Here is a 12,085-nt window from a genome sequence, read left to right as displayed (position 1 = left end):
CCTCCCACAGTCCAAAGATGTGCAGGTTAGGTGGGGTTACAGGGATAGGGTGGAGGTGTGGGCTCTTTCCAAGGGGCATGCAGACTCGAAGGGGGTGCCTATACCCAGCACTCATCGCCCCTCCCCCACCCAGTGCTCTGTGGCGCCTCCTGGCGATAAATGGATCAGAAGGAGGTGGGGGAGAAAAAAAGGCGAGAAACAAATAAGGAACTGAGTGAGCGGGGCTGAAGAATCTTTAAAAAGGAACAGCACGTTCCCGTTAGCTCCCACCTTACTTCCCCATCCCGCCCGTATGCGGAACATCCTTCTAGCGACTCGCTCTGTTAAAAACGTTTGGAGGGGCGGGGGGCGCCACTGCCCAATTCTCCAACCATGACAGGAGCCCAAGGATAGGGGAGTGAGGACGGGACCGCTCAGTCAGTAGAGGGGCGGAAGGGGGATGGCAGCCCACCTCGCCGCGGCCTACTGCCGCTCGGGAGCCTCGGCTTTGCCAGCGGGGAGGCGGGCAACCCAGGCTCCGACCGGCGGTTCCGTGACCTTCAGCGGCCCTCCCCCTGCCCGAAACTCCCCAAAGGTTGTCGCTCACCTGGTTTCTCCAGCTTGCCGGACATTTCCTGACGCCGGCCCGCGGGGGTTCTTCTCCTCTCCCCCGCCCCTTCGATGAGGAGAAATCCCCACTCACTCGGTCCCCATGGCGTCTCCCCCCCGCCACCTTACCGCAGCCGCCCGTTATTTTCCAAACCGCCTCCTCTGCTTCCCCCGGCCGCCCAGGGCCGGCCTCTCTCTCTCCGGCTGAGCTGACTGACTCGCAGTCCGGCCGCGGGAGGAGGGGATCCGCAGCGGAGGACTTTTAAAAAAAAAAGCCAACCCCCCTCCCCACCCCCGAGCGAAGGAGGAGCCCTGCTCCCTGCCCTCAGCCGCCCGAAACACGCCCCTTCCGCCGGCTGCAGCGCCGCCTTCCGGCCGGAGGACCACATCGCCGCCTGCCGGTCGGAGGACCACATCGCTGCCTGCCCGCCGATCGGAGGACCACAACGCCACCTGCCGATCGGAGGACCACATCGCTGCCTGCCCGCCGGTCAGAGGACCACAGCGCCACCTGCCGATCGGAGGACCACATCGCTGCCTGCCCGCCGGTCAGAGGACCACAGCGTCACCTGCCGGCCGGAGGACCACATCGCCGCCTGCCGCCCGGAGGACCACATAGCCGCCCGCCTGCCAGTCGGAGGGCCACATCCCTGCCGGCTGGAGGACCATATCGCCGCCTGCCGGCCGGAGGACCACATCGCCCGTGTCTCTCTCTCTCTCTCTCTCTCCCCCCCCCTGCACAGGCACAAACCCTCTCCAGGTGCACATCACAACAACTTAGATTTCATAGAATTTACAGTGCAGGAGGCCATTCGGCCCATCGAGTCTGCATTGGCCCTTGGAAAGAGCAGCCTACACAAGCCCGCGTCTCCACCCTATCCCCGTCACCCTATAACATCACCTCTTTGGACACTGAGGGGTAATTTAGCATGGCCAATCCACCTAACCTGCGCATCTTTGGACAGTGGGAGGAAACCCACGCAGACACGGGGAGGAAGTGCAAAATGCCCACAGTCACCCGAGGCCGGAATTGAACCTGGGTCCTTGGTGCTGTGAGGCACCAGTGCTAACCACTGTGTTATCATGCCGCCCAAAAGCTCTGCTGGTAATCTGGAATAAAACCATCGCTGGCATAAAGGCAGAAGCAGTTTGGGCATCATCTGCAGCGGGAGAAACAAGAGTTAATGTTTCGAGTCTCTAGAGCTCTTCTTCAGAGCTAAACAGAGGGGGTTTATAACCTTTGAGGTGGGACACAAGAACACAGGAAGTGTTAATGGTAGAATGAAGGACGTAAGACTGCAGAATGTGTTAATAGACTGGAAGCCGTGCCTCCGTAGAATCATTTTTAAAAATAAATTTAGAGTACCTAATTATTTTTTGTTTTCCAATTAAGGGGCAATTTAGCATGGCGAATCCACCTAACCAACACATCTTTGGGTTGTGGGGGTGAAACCCACGCAGACACAGGGAGAATGTGCAAACTCCACATAGACAGTGACCCAGGGCCGGGATTCGAACCCACGTCAACAGCTCTGCAGTCCCAGTGCTATCCACTGTGCCACATGCTGCCACCTCTATAAAATCATAGAATTTACCGTACAGAAGGAGGCCTTAAGGCCCATTGAGTCTGCACCGGCCCTTGGAAAGAGCACCCTACTTAAGCCCACGCCTCCACCCTATCCCCGTAACTCAACCTAACCTTTTGGGTTTCCTCCCACAGTCCAAAGATGTGCGTATTAGGTGGATTGGCTATGCTAAATTGCCCTTTGTGTCCAAAAAGGTTAAGTGGGGTTACTGGGTTACGGGGATAGGATGGAGGTGTGGGCTTGAGTAGGGTGCTCTTTCCGAGGACTGGTGCAGACTCAATGGGCCGAATGGCCTCCTTCAGCACTGTAAATTCTATGATTCGAAGCGGCAATTTAGCATGGCCAATCCATCTAACCTGCAGAACTTTGGACTGTGGGAGGAAACTGGAGCACCTTCAGGAAGGCACTGTGCCACAGTGGTTAGCACCGCTGCCTCACAGCGCCAGGGATCTGGGTTCAATTCGGGCCCTGTATGTGTGGAGTTTGCGCTTTCTCCCCGTGTCTCCATGGTAGGTTTCCTCCGGGTGCCCCAGTTTCTTACCACAACCCAAATCTGTGCAGGTTAGGTGGATTGGCCACATTGAAATTGATCCGTAGGTTTGGTGGGGCTACAAGGATAAGATGAGGAGTGGGCATAGGCAGGGTGCTCTTTCAGAGGGTTGGTGTAGACCTGATGGGCCGAATGGCCTCCTTCTGCACTTTGGGTATTCTATTCTTACACCATACAGACTGCAGTGATTCAAGGCTCACCAACATCTTCTCAAGGGCAGTTTGGGATGGTGAATAAATGCTGGCCTGGCCAGCGATGCACACATCCCATGAAATAATTTTTTAAAAGCTGCCATGCTATAGAAACCCCTCCCTAAACCTCTCATTCCTCATTTTAAAATATTCCTTCAAATCAAAGAAGGAACACTATCATGGGGCCCTTTGGATTGGGGGTGTGGCGAAGAGTTTGGCTGCCAGAGCCATGGAGAGCGGGGGTGGGGTTGTGATGGCAGAGAGCGGGAGAAGTTATTGTAAGAGCTTTGAGAGAGGCAGAGAGGATACCGCCCAAGATTGTTCCTGGACTTGTTTGTGGCCAACAAACAAGGAGAAGAATATTCAGGTAGCCAGGAACCAGGGGAAAGCAGCCAAAGCATGAGAGGGGGAGATAGAACGGGAGGGGGGGGGGGGGGGGGGGGGGGGGCTCATTCTAAGAGGAAGGAAAGGCGAACGACGGGGGGGGGGGGGGGGGGGGGGAAGAGACGGAACAATAGAGGAGAACCAGGGAGGCGAGGTGGGGTGGGGTGGGGTGGGAAGAGGCTGGGAAACGTTAACCAACCTGACATTCATAGGAACAGAGTAAAAGGAGAACGCAGGCAGAGGGCGGGAGGGCCGGATGAAGCGGCAGCGCGCACTAGAAGACAACGGCGGTGAAATCCGACCGGGAGAAGCGAGGGGCAACACCGGCACCAGACCCACTGTAGGAGTGTCCTCCGGATGTGCCTCGCCAGCACGAACGGACGCCTACTTACGTATATATAGATATATCATATCCTGTGTAAATAACTGCAAAATAAACATTTTTTAAAAAGGATTTAAAGGTCCAAATAACAGGAAACAACATCCCCTGACTGTGCAACCCAGATCAATGGGCTCAAATATGGGGTATTCCCTTGAAATAAAGGCTATTTGATCACCAGGCTTAAAATCTAGCTGTGGCCAAGCTTTTGTCAAGCATCTTGTGTGATTCCGTGTCAGATTTTATTTGCCAATTGTCCTGTTCAGCACCATGTCACATCTTATTACACTCAGTGAATGCTGGAAATACCCTGCAGGTCTGTCAGCATCGGTGGAGAGGGTTACAACTATATTTATCTTCTTTCAGCTTCTTAGGTTTTACTTGGGGTCACCTCAATGCTGGCTGATCACTCTTCTCCATCTCTTCCTGTCAACAGCCATTCCTCTTCCAATCCCATCTATTTGCGTCTCTTGCCATCTCATCTGTCCATCTGGTCTGGGGCCTCCTCCAACTCCTCCTTCCTGGCAGGCCCACCTCCATCACTCACATCACCACTTCTCCTCTCTCTCTCTCTCTCTCCACCATGGATGACCAATGGGCAAATAATGTGCAAATGTAGCAATTTCAAGAAACACATGGCGAGGTTAAGATGCTGTTTTTGAGAAGTTAACAGCGAGCAAATCATCTAGCGGCAGGCCGGCACAGTGGTTAGCACTGCTGCCTCACAGTACCAGGTACTCAGATTAAATTCGAGCATTGGGTCACTGTCTGTGTGGAGTTTGTAAGTTCTCCCCGTGTTGGTGTGGGTTTTCTCCGGATCCTCTGGTTTCCTCCCACAGTCCAAAGATGTGCAGGTTAGGTGAATTGGCCACACTAAAAATTTCCCCGAGTGTCCAAAAGGTTAGGTGCGGTAGGTGGGTTATGGAGATAGGGTGGGGGCTCTCACGGGTCGGTGCAGACTCGATGGGCTGAATGGCCTCATTCTGCACTGTAGTGATTCTATGTTCTACTTGTGCCAATTCACAATTCCTGGGGTTTCTCCCCTTCGACACTAGTTTCTGGCCAGCTTACACAGTAATAACACCTCGTGCCATTCAAACATCTCAATCTTTCCAGCAATTTCCGACCCAGTGTCTCAAAAGCACCTTTCATCCGAACAAAGGATTAAAAGTAGTAAACAAATGTAGAATAATACTTCCAAAACATTTAGGGAGAAATCAGCTTATCCGAAAATGATGAGATATTCTCAAATCAAACTGAACAAATATACCTCTACAAGAATTACAAGGTATTATAATTGATAATTAAAACTCAGTAAATGAAACTCTTTTTAAAAAAGTCACCAGTACCAAGGCACTTGCGCCTGTTAACTCCACTGCCTTGTTTATCCAAATCCTTGTGGACCTTTGACAGGTGAGAGACTGATTTCCACTCAGTGACACTGAGCAGGAGACACAAATTCTCCTGCTTACCATTACCCTTCTCCGATCTACATACACACAGCTGCACTGAGCTGGCATCCAGATCCCAGTTAAATTTTAATTGAAATGTAAACAAAGCGCTGACAGGAAAGTTAGATTACTTTATAAGTAAAACAAAAATTAAGTAATTCCCAAGTTGTAGTGCAGCATGGTGGTTAGCATAAATGCTTCACAGCTCCAGGGTCCCAGCTTCGATTCCCGGCTGGGTCACTGTCTGTGCGGAGTCTGCACGTCCTCCCCGTGTGTGGGTGGGTTTCCTCCGGGTGCTCCGGTTTCCTCCCACAGTCCAAAGATGTGCGGGTTAGGTGGATTGGCCATGCTAAATTGCCCGTAATGTCCTAAAAAGGTTAAGGGGTGGGGGGTTGTTGGGTTACGGGTATAGGGTGAATATGTGGGTTTGAGTAGGGTGATCATGGCTCGGCACAACATCGAGGGCCGAAGGGCCTGTTCTGTGCTGTACTGTTCTATGTTCTATGTTCTAGTGCCAGTGGAGCAGGTGAATAAGGCATTTGAAGACCTTTATCGGGACTTGGATAAGTCGGAACTGCCGGGGGATGAGTCGGTATAAGGCAATTTCTGGAGCAACTAGAGTGCTCGGGGAGGAGGAGGGCAGGATTGGAGGAACCAAAGGTGGTGGAAGAAGCGCAGGCAGCGGTAGGAAAGATGTAGTTGGGTAGTGTGCCGGGGCCAGGTGGGTTCCTGATGGAATTTTATTTAAAAATTCAGGAATAAGTTGGCACCGCTGATGGTAGAAATGTTTGAGGATGACGATGGTTCGGGGAGTATTGCCAGAGATGATGGGACAGCATCCATTTCACTATTCCCTAAAAAGGATAATGATCCGGTAGAGTGTGGGTCGTACAGGCCCATTTCTCTACTGAACGTGGATGCACAGATATTGGCTAAGGTGCTGGCACTGAGGTTGGAGGAGTGCCTCTCGAAGGTTGATGGAGAGGAACAGACAAGGTTCATTTACGCAGGCAATCAGCTGTCATCAAACGTGCAGCAGCTGCTGAATGTGGTGCGTTCTCTGGTAAAAGGGAGTTGGGGGTTGGGGGGGGGCATTCGGTGGGGAGAAGGCGTTTGACAGAGTGGAGTGAAGCTATCTACTGTGCTGGAGAAGTTTGGCATGGGGCCTACGTTTGTGGCATGGGTGAAATTGTTGTACAAGGAGCCAACAGCATCTGTACGGAGAATATGAATTTGGGTACTTTCCACTATTTCGGGGAACGAGGCAGGGATGCCCCATATCCCCTTTTGTTCACGCTGGGGATTGAACCCTTGGCCATTGTACTGAGGGGTTCGGACCTATGGAAGGGATAGACAAGGGGGGGTGGAGTATAGGATGCCTCTGTACACGGACGAACTGCTGTTGTACATCTCAAACCCAAGTTCATCGGTGAGGGTTATAATGGGGTTGCTGAGGAGATCTGGGGGCGTTTACAGGGTACAAGTTGAATCTAGGGAAAAGCAAATATTTTGTGGTGTCTTCTCCAGGGGCTGGGGTGGGAGGGTTGCCATTTCAGTCAACAACTCATTTGAGGTATTTGGGGATACAGGTGGCGGGGAATTAGGCACGGCTTTGTAAGCTCAATTTCATGAGTTTGGTGGGAAAGGTGAAGGAGAGCTTGTTGCAGTGGGATAGTCTCCCCTTGTTGCTGACAGGCTGGGTGCAGGCAGTGAAGATGAACATTCTGCCTCGGTTCTTGTTTCTGTTTCAGTGACTGCCGGTCTTTTTTACCAGTCATTTTTTTAAAGGGGTGGATAGGCTGGTCTCGTCCTTTGTTTGGGCAGGGAAGGTGGCTAGGATAAGCAACGTCTTGCTCCAAAGGAGGCGATAGTTGGGGGGCATTGGCCCTTCCGAACCTGTTATACTATTACTGGGCGGCGAATGCGGGGAAGGTGCGGAGTTGGAGTAGGGAGATGGAGGCTTTATGGGTTAGATTGGAGGTGGGTTCCCGTAAGGGACAAAAAAGTGCTGGCAACAGCGCCACTACCGTTTGCCCCAAGGAAGTACTCAAGTAGTCCTGTGGTGGTAGCCACGCTGAAGATTTGGAGGCAATTCCTTTTTTTTAAATTTGGAGTACCAAATTATTTTTTTCCAATTAAGGGGCAATTTAACATGGCCAATCCACCTAACCTGCACATGTTTAGGTTGTGGGGGTGAAACCCACGCAGACACGGGGAGAATGTGCAAACTCCACACGGACAGTGACCCAGGGCTTGGATCGAATCCGGGACCTCCGGATGTCTTGGCCTTCGCCTCGTTGATCAGTCGTGGGTCCTGTTGGGGTGGAGGTCAGCTTCTTCGTCCTCTGTGCGTCGGTGTGGCTGGGGGATCGAATGGAGTTCCTCTATTTGGAGAAGGTCAAGTTTGCTCTGAGAGTGACAGAATGAGGGGTTCCGCAAGAGATGGATTGGTTTATCTTACGCTTTGGGGACCTGATGCCGTCAAGGAGTGGGGGTTGACGGTTGGGGGGGGGGAGTGAGGTAGGTGGGTGATGTTGGAGTTGTGCTTCTTTGTTGTAAAAATGTTCAAATGTTGAAAATTTGAATTAAAATATATTTTTTTTAATTCAACGGTGGAATTGGATTGGTGGGAGATTTTTAGAATACATTTTTAATTGAGAAACCGTTCCAAAAGACCTAAGTCAAAAATGCAGATACCAGGACACTTTAAAAGAATATAACAGAAGACAGGATAAATCATATTTGATGAACTCTATGCTTCAGGTTTTGAAATCTCAGTGTTGAACAATGGGAAATACTGTTGGATGTTAAAAATGCCAGATTTTGAGTTCCTGGGAGAGATTCATTTGTTTATTCATTATTAAGATGCGAACATCACTGACACGGCCATCATTTATTGCCCATACCCAAATGCCCTTGAGCATAATCTGAGTGATTTAACAGGCCATTTCAGAGAGTGGTTAAGAGTTAACCACATTACTGTGGGTCTGGAGCCGCTTGCAGGCCAGACCAGGTAAGGTTGGCGGATTTCCTCTCCTGAAGTAGTGAAACAGATGAGTTTTTATAATTATCATCATTATTAATGAAACTGGCATTTTATTCCAGATTCATTAGTTAAATTTAAATTCCTCCTGCTGCGCTGGTGGGATTTAAACTCCTGCCTGCAGAGTATTAATGAAATGTAAATCGCTTATGTCACGAGTAGGCTTCAATTAAGTTACTGTGAAAAGCCCCTAGTCGCCACATTCCGGCGCTTGTCCGGGGAGGCTGGTACGGGAATTGAACCGTGCTGCTGGCCTGCCTTGGTCTGCTTTAAAAGCTAGCAATTTAGCCCGGTGTGCTAAACCAGCCCCAGGCCGCTGGATTACTAGTCCAGTAACATTACTACTATAATGTTAAAAGAGCTAGTGTAGGAGATTGTTTTTTAAAAATAAATTTAGAGTACCCAATTTTCTGTTTTTCCAATTAAGGGGCAATTTAGCGTGGCGAATTCCACCCTGCACATCTTTGGGTTGTGGGGGCGAGGATTAGGATTTGCTGAAGACACTCATAATTCCTGCAATCGCAGGGAATCCTAACTTGAATTTGCCTAGACAGCTGCATCTTGTCACTTTTTAAATCATATCCCATCATGCCTTGTAAATGCTGGCTACTGCAGTTGCTAGGCAGATTTCTACCTGTTTCTGGCCAGACCCATACATCTGTTGCTATATAGAATGCATCCCATCATGCCTAGTTACATTCAGGTTACTGCTGTTACTAGGCAGATTTTTTTTTTTTAAATTTAATTTTTTTTAAATTTAAGAGTACCCAATTATTTTTTTCCCATTAAGGGGCAATTTAGTGTGGCCAATCCACCTAACCTGCACATCTTTTTGGGTTGTGAGGGAGAGACCCACGCAGACACGGGGAGAATGTGCAAACTCCACACGGACAGTGACCAGGGGTGGGGATCGAACCCGGTCCTCAACGCTGTGAATTGTAGGAGATTGTGTGACGAGTTTGAGTTTCAATGGAGAGGATCAGGAATTGCTGACGACACCCATAATTCCTGCAATCGCAGGGAATCCTAACTTTATGCAGCTCTGATTTATCTTTTAAACTTTACCTAGTTGCCCAATCTGTACTGATAGCTATTCAGAAGAATGGAAAGCAGAAGTGCAACAAGTGTCTTGATCAGTATAGTGTAAGGGTGTTTGGGTTAGTAAAGATTAATGTGAGAGAGCACTGCCCACATTATGATACAGAGAGACACGTGGTGATATATTGGCTGTGGAGAGAGTCCGAGGGAAGTCAGCATGAAAATAGCACCTAGTCAGAGCCACACATTGAAGGTATGTATATTTTATGTTAACAATAAACCGTTTATGTTCAACTACACAGGACTCCAGAACTCTTAGCGAGACACCAAACACCATTCTAACAGTCAGCTGCTCAAGACTCCCAATGGATAACTTAACATACAAACAAGGTGCCAGTTTAGGCTATTCGGCCACTTGAGTCTGCTCCGCCATTTAATAAGATCATGCCTGATTTGATAGTAACCTCAAAGCTGCATCCCGCCTTCCCCAGATAACCTATATCACGTTTGCTAGCTGTTTGTGTATTTGGGAAGTAGAAAAGTGTAAGTGTCTTACATTATATCAACACTGATAAAAATGTGGAGTTGGAATGTATCACTTAAAGAAACTAATTGGGGGCAGCACGGTGGCACAGTGGGTTAGCCCTGTTGCCTCACGGCGCCGAGGTCCCAGGTTCGATCCTAGCTCTGGGTCACTGTCTGTGTGGAGTTTGCACATTCTCCGTGTGTGTGTGTGGGTTTCACCCCCACAACCCAAAAGATGTGCAGGGTAGGTGGATTGGCCATGCTAAATTGCCCCTTAATTGGGAAAAAATGAATTGGGCACTCTAAATTTATAAAAAAAGAAAAGAAAAAAAATAAACTAATTGGCAGAGTCAAGAGAATGAAACGCAGAGAATAAATAATATTAATAGAATGTGTATCTTCAAATATGCAGACATATGTTCGATCCTGCACAAGCCTTTGGGGGCGACACGGTGGCAGAGTGGTCAGCACGGCTGCCTCGCCGTGTCAGGGACCTGGGTTCAATTCTGGCCTTTGTATGCCCCCCCCCCCCCCCTCCCCCCCTCCTCCCCCCTCCTCTGGATGCTCTGGTTTCCTCCCACAGTCCAAAGATGTGTGGGCTAAGTGGATTGGCCATGCTAAAATTATCCCTTAGTGTCCAGAGATGTGCAGGTTAGGTTATGGGGATAGGGAAGGGTGGACAGGGGAGTAGATACGGGTAGAGTGCTCTTTCAAAGGGTCGGTGAAAAGTTGATGGGCAAATGGCCGCCTTCTGCACTGTAGGGATTCTATAGAACAGGGGTGGGCAAACTTTTCCGTGCAAGGGCCACATTCAGAAATTCACAATTTTAAAGGGCCGCATAGTATATTAAGTAAAATAATTACTTCACCCGGTTATGATTCTGGGCGCCTCATATAGAACATAGAACATAGAACAGTACAGCACAGAACAGGCCCTTCGGCCCTTGATGTTGTGCCGAGCAATGATCACACTACTCAAGTCACCGTATCCACCCTATACCAGTAAGTAACCCAACAGCCCCCCCCCCAATTAACCTTCAAAGAAAAAAAATTTAAAATTTTTTTCTTTTTTTTTAATGACGGTGGGCCGCATAAAGACCTTTGGCGGGCCGCATGCGGCCCGCGGGCCGTAGTTTGCCCACCCCTGCTATAGAAGATCAACCTCCATGGGATCATAACATTGGAACACCAAAAATAGAGGAACGACAGATTGTTTACTTCTTTCTTTTTTTGTTATTTGTTCAAGGGATATGAATATCAGCATTTATTGTCCATTCCTAATTGCCCTTGTTCAGAGGGTATTTAAGAGTTCACTGCATTACTGTGGGCCTGGAGTCTCATGTAAATCAGACCAGGTAAGGACAGCAGATTTCCTAAAAGACATTAGTGAACCAGATGGGTTTTTAAGACAATTAACAATGGTTTCATCAATAAACTTCTTTAATTGCTGATTTTGTATTGAATTCTGCTGTGGTGGGATCTATACCCCAGTCCCCAGAAAATTACCCTGGGTCTCTCGAATACTAGCCCAGTGACAATACCACAATGCCACCATCTTTATTGGTACCAATACATTACTACGACACATTCCTCATCACTGGGAATCAGCTCAACTCTTAAGCTCGCCCACATTCACATAAATGAATAAATGCGAGACCAAACACAGACCACTGTGTCACAGCTGTGGCTGGGTAGATGGGGATTAACTTTAGTGTTGATGGTTTCTTCAAATGCACAATGCAGCTTCTCTGAAGACAGTATGGTGAGGAGGTCATCAAAAGGGCAGCATGGTCAGATATTGATCATTTACTTCGTAAGAAAGGTTTGTTTGAGAGGAGGCGGAGAAACTGCGTGCTGCCTGGAGCATTGCAGTTTCACTTTTTCATCACTTTCAATGAAAGGATTGTATTTGCCCCAAAATGTGCTTTCGTTACACTTCAATAGGGAACATGGAATCCCCAATGCCACAATTTGGGCTTTTCCCCTGCTGACTACATGTTCACAGTTTTCAAAAAAATAAATTTAGAGTATTCAATTACTTTTTTCCAATTAATGGATAATTTAGCGTGGCCAATCCACCTACCCTGCACATCTTTGGGTCGTGGGGGCAAAACCCACCCAGACACGGGGAGAATGTGCAAACAGACACGGACAGTGTCCCGGGACCGGGATCGAACCTGGGCCCTCAGCGCCTTAGGCAGCAGTGCTAACCACTGCGCCACCTTGCCGCCTTTCTTCAGGTTCACAGTTAATAGGAATGTCCTTTGAACTGACAGTTATAACTTGTGGCTAATTTAAAGAGGCAGAATGGCACAAGAAGGACAATGGCCCGTTCCACTGTATGATGCAG

The 12,085-nt window shown here is 49.0% G+C and overlaps 1 protein-coding gene across 1 annotated transcript in view; it reads right to left on the bottom strand.

Annotated features, from left to right (window-relative positions):
• The window catches only part of LOC119955682 (rap guanine nucleotide exchange factor 1-like), a 207,799-nt gene extending 206,940 nt beyond the window's left edge, over positions 1 to 859 (bottom strand). Inside the window, 1 exon segment of the mRNA XM_038782122.1 lies at positions 587 to 859. Within this exon segment, the coding sequence (XP_038638050.1) occupies positions 587 to 611 (25 nt within the window). The 5' untranslated portion in view covers positions 612 to 859.
• Between the last annotated feature and the right edge of the window lie 11,226 nt (positions 860 to 12,085).

Source organism: Scyliorhinus canicula, chromosome 21 (assembly GCF_902713615.1).
Source record: "Scyliorhinus canicula chromosome 21, sScyCan1.1, whole genome shotgun sequence".
Lineage (NCBI taxonomy): Eukaryota > Metazoa > Chordata > Chondrichthyes > Carcharhiniformes > Scyliorhinidae > Scyliorhinus > Scyliorhinus canicula.
The sequence above is the reverse complement of the archived record's forward strand: the minus strand, read 5'-3'. Positions and strand labels throughout refer to the sequence as shown.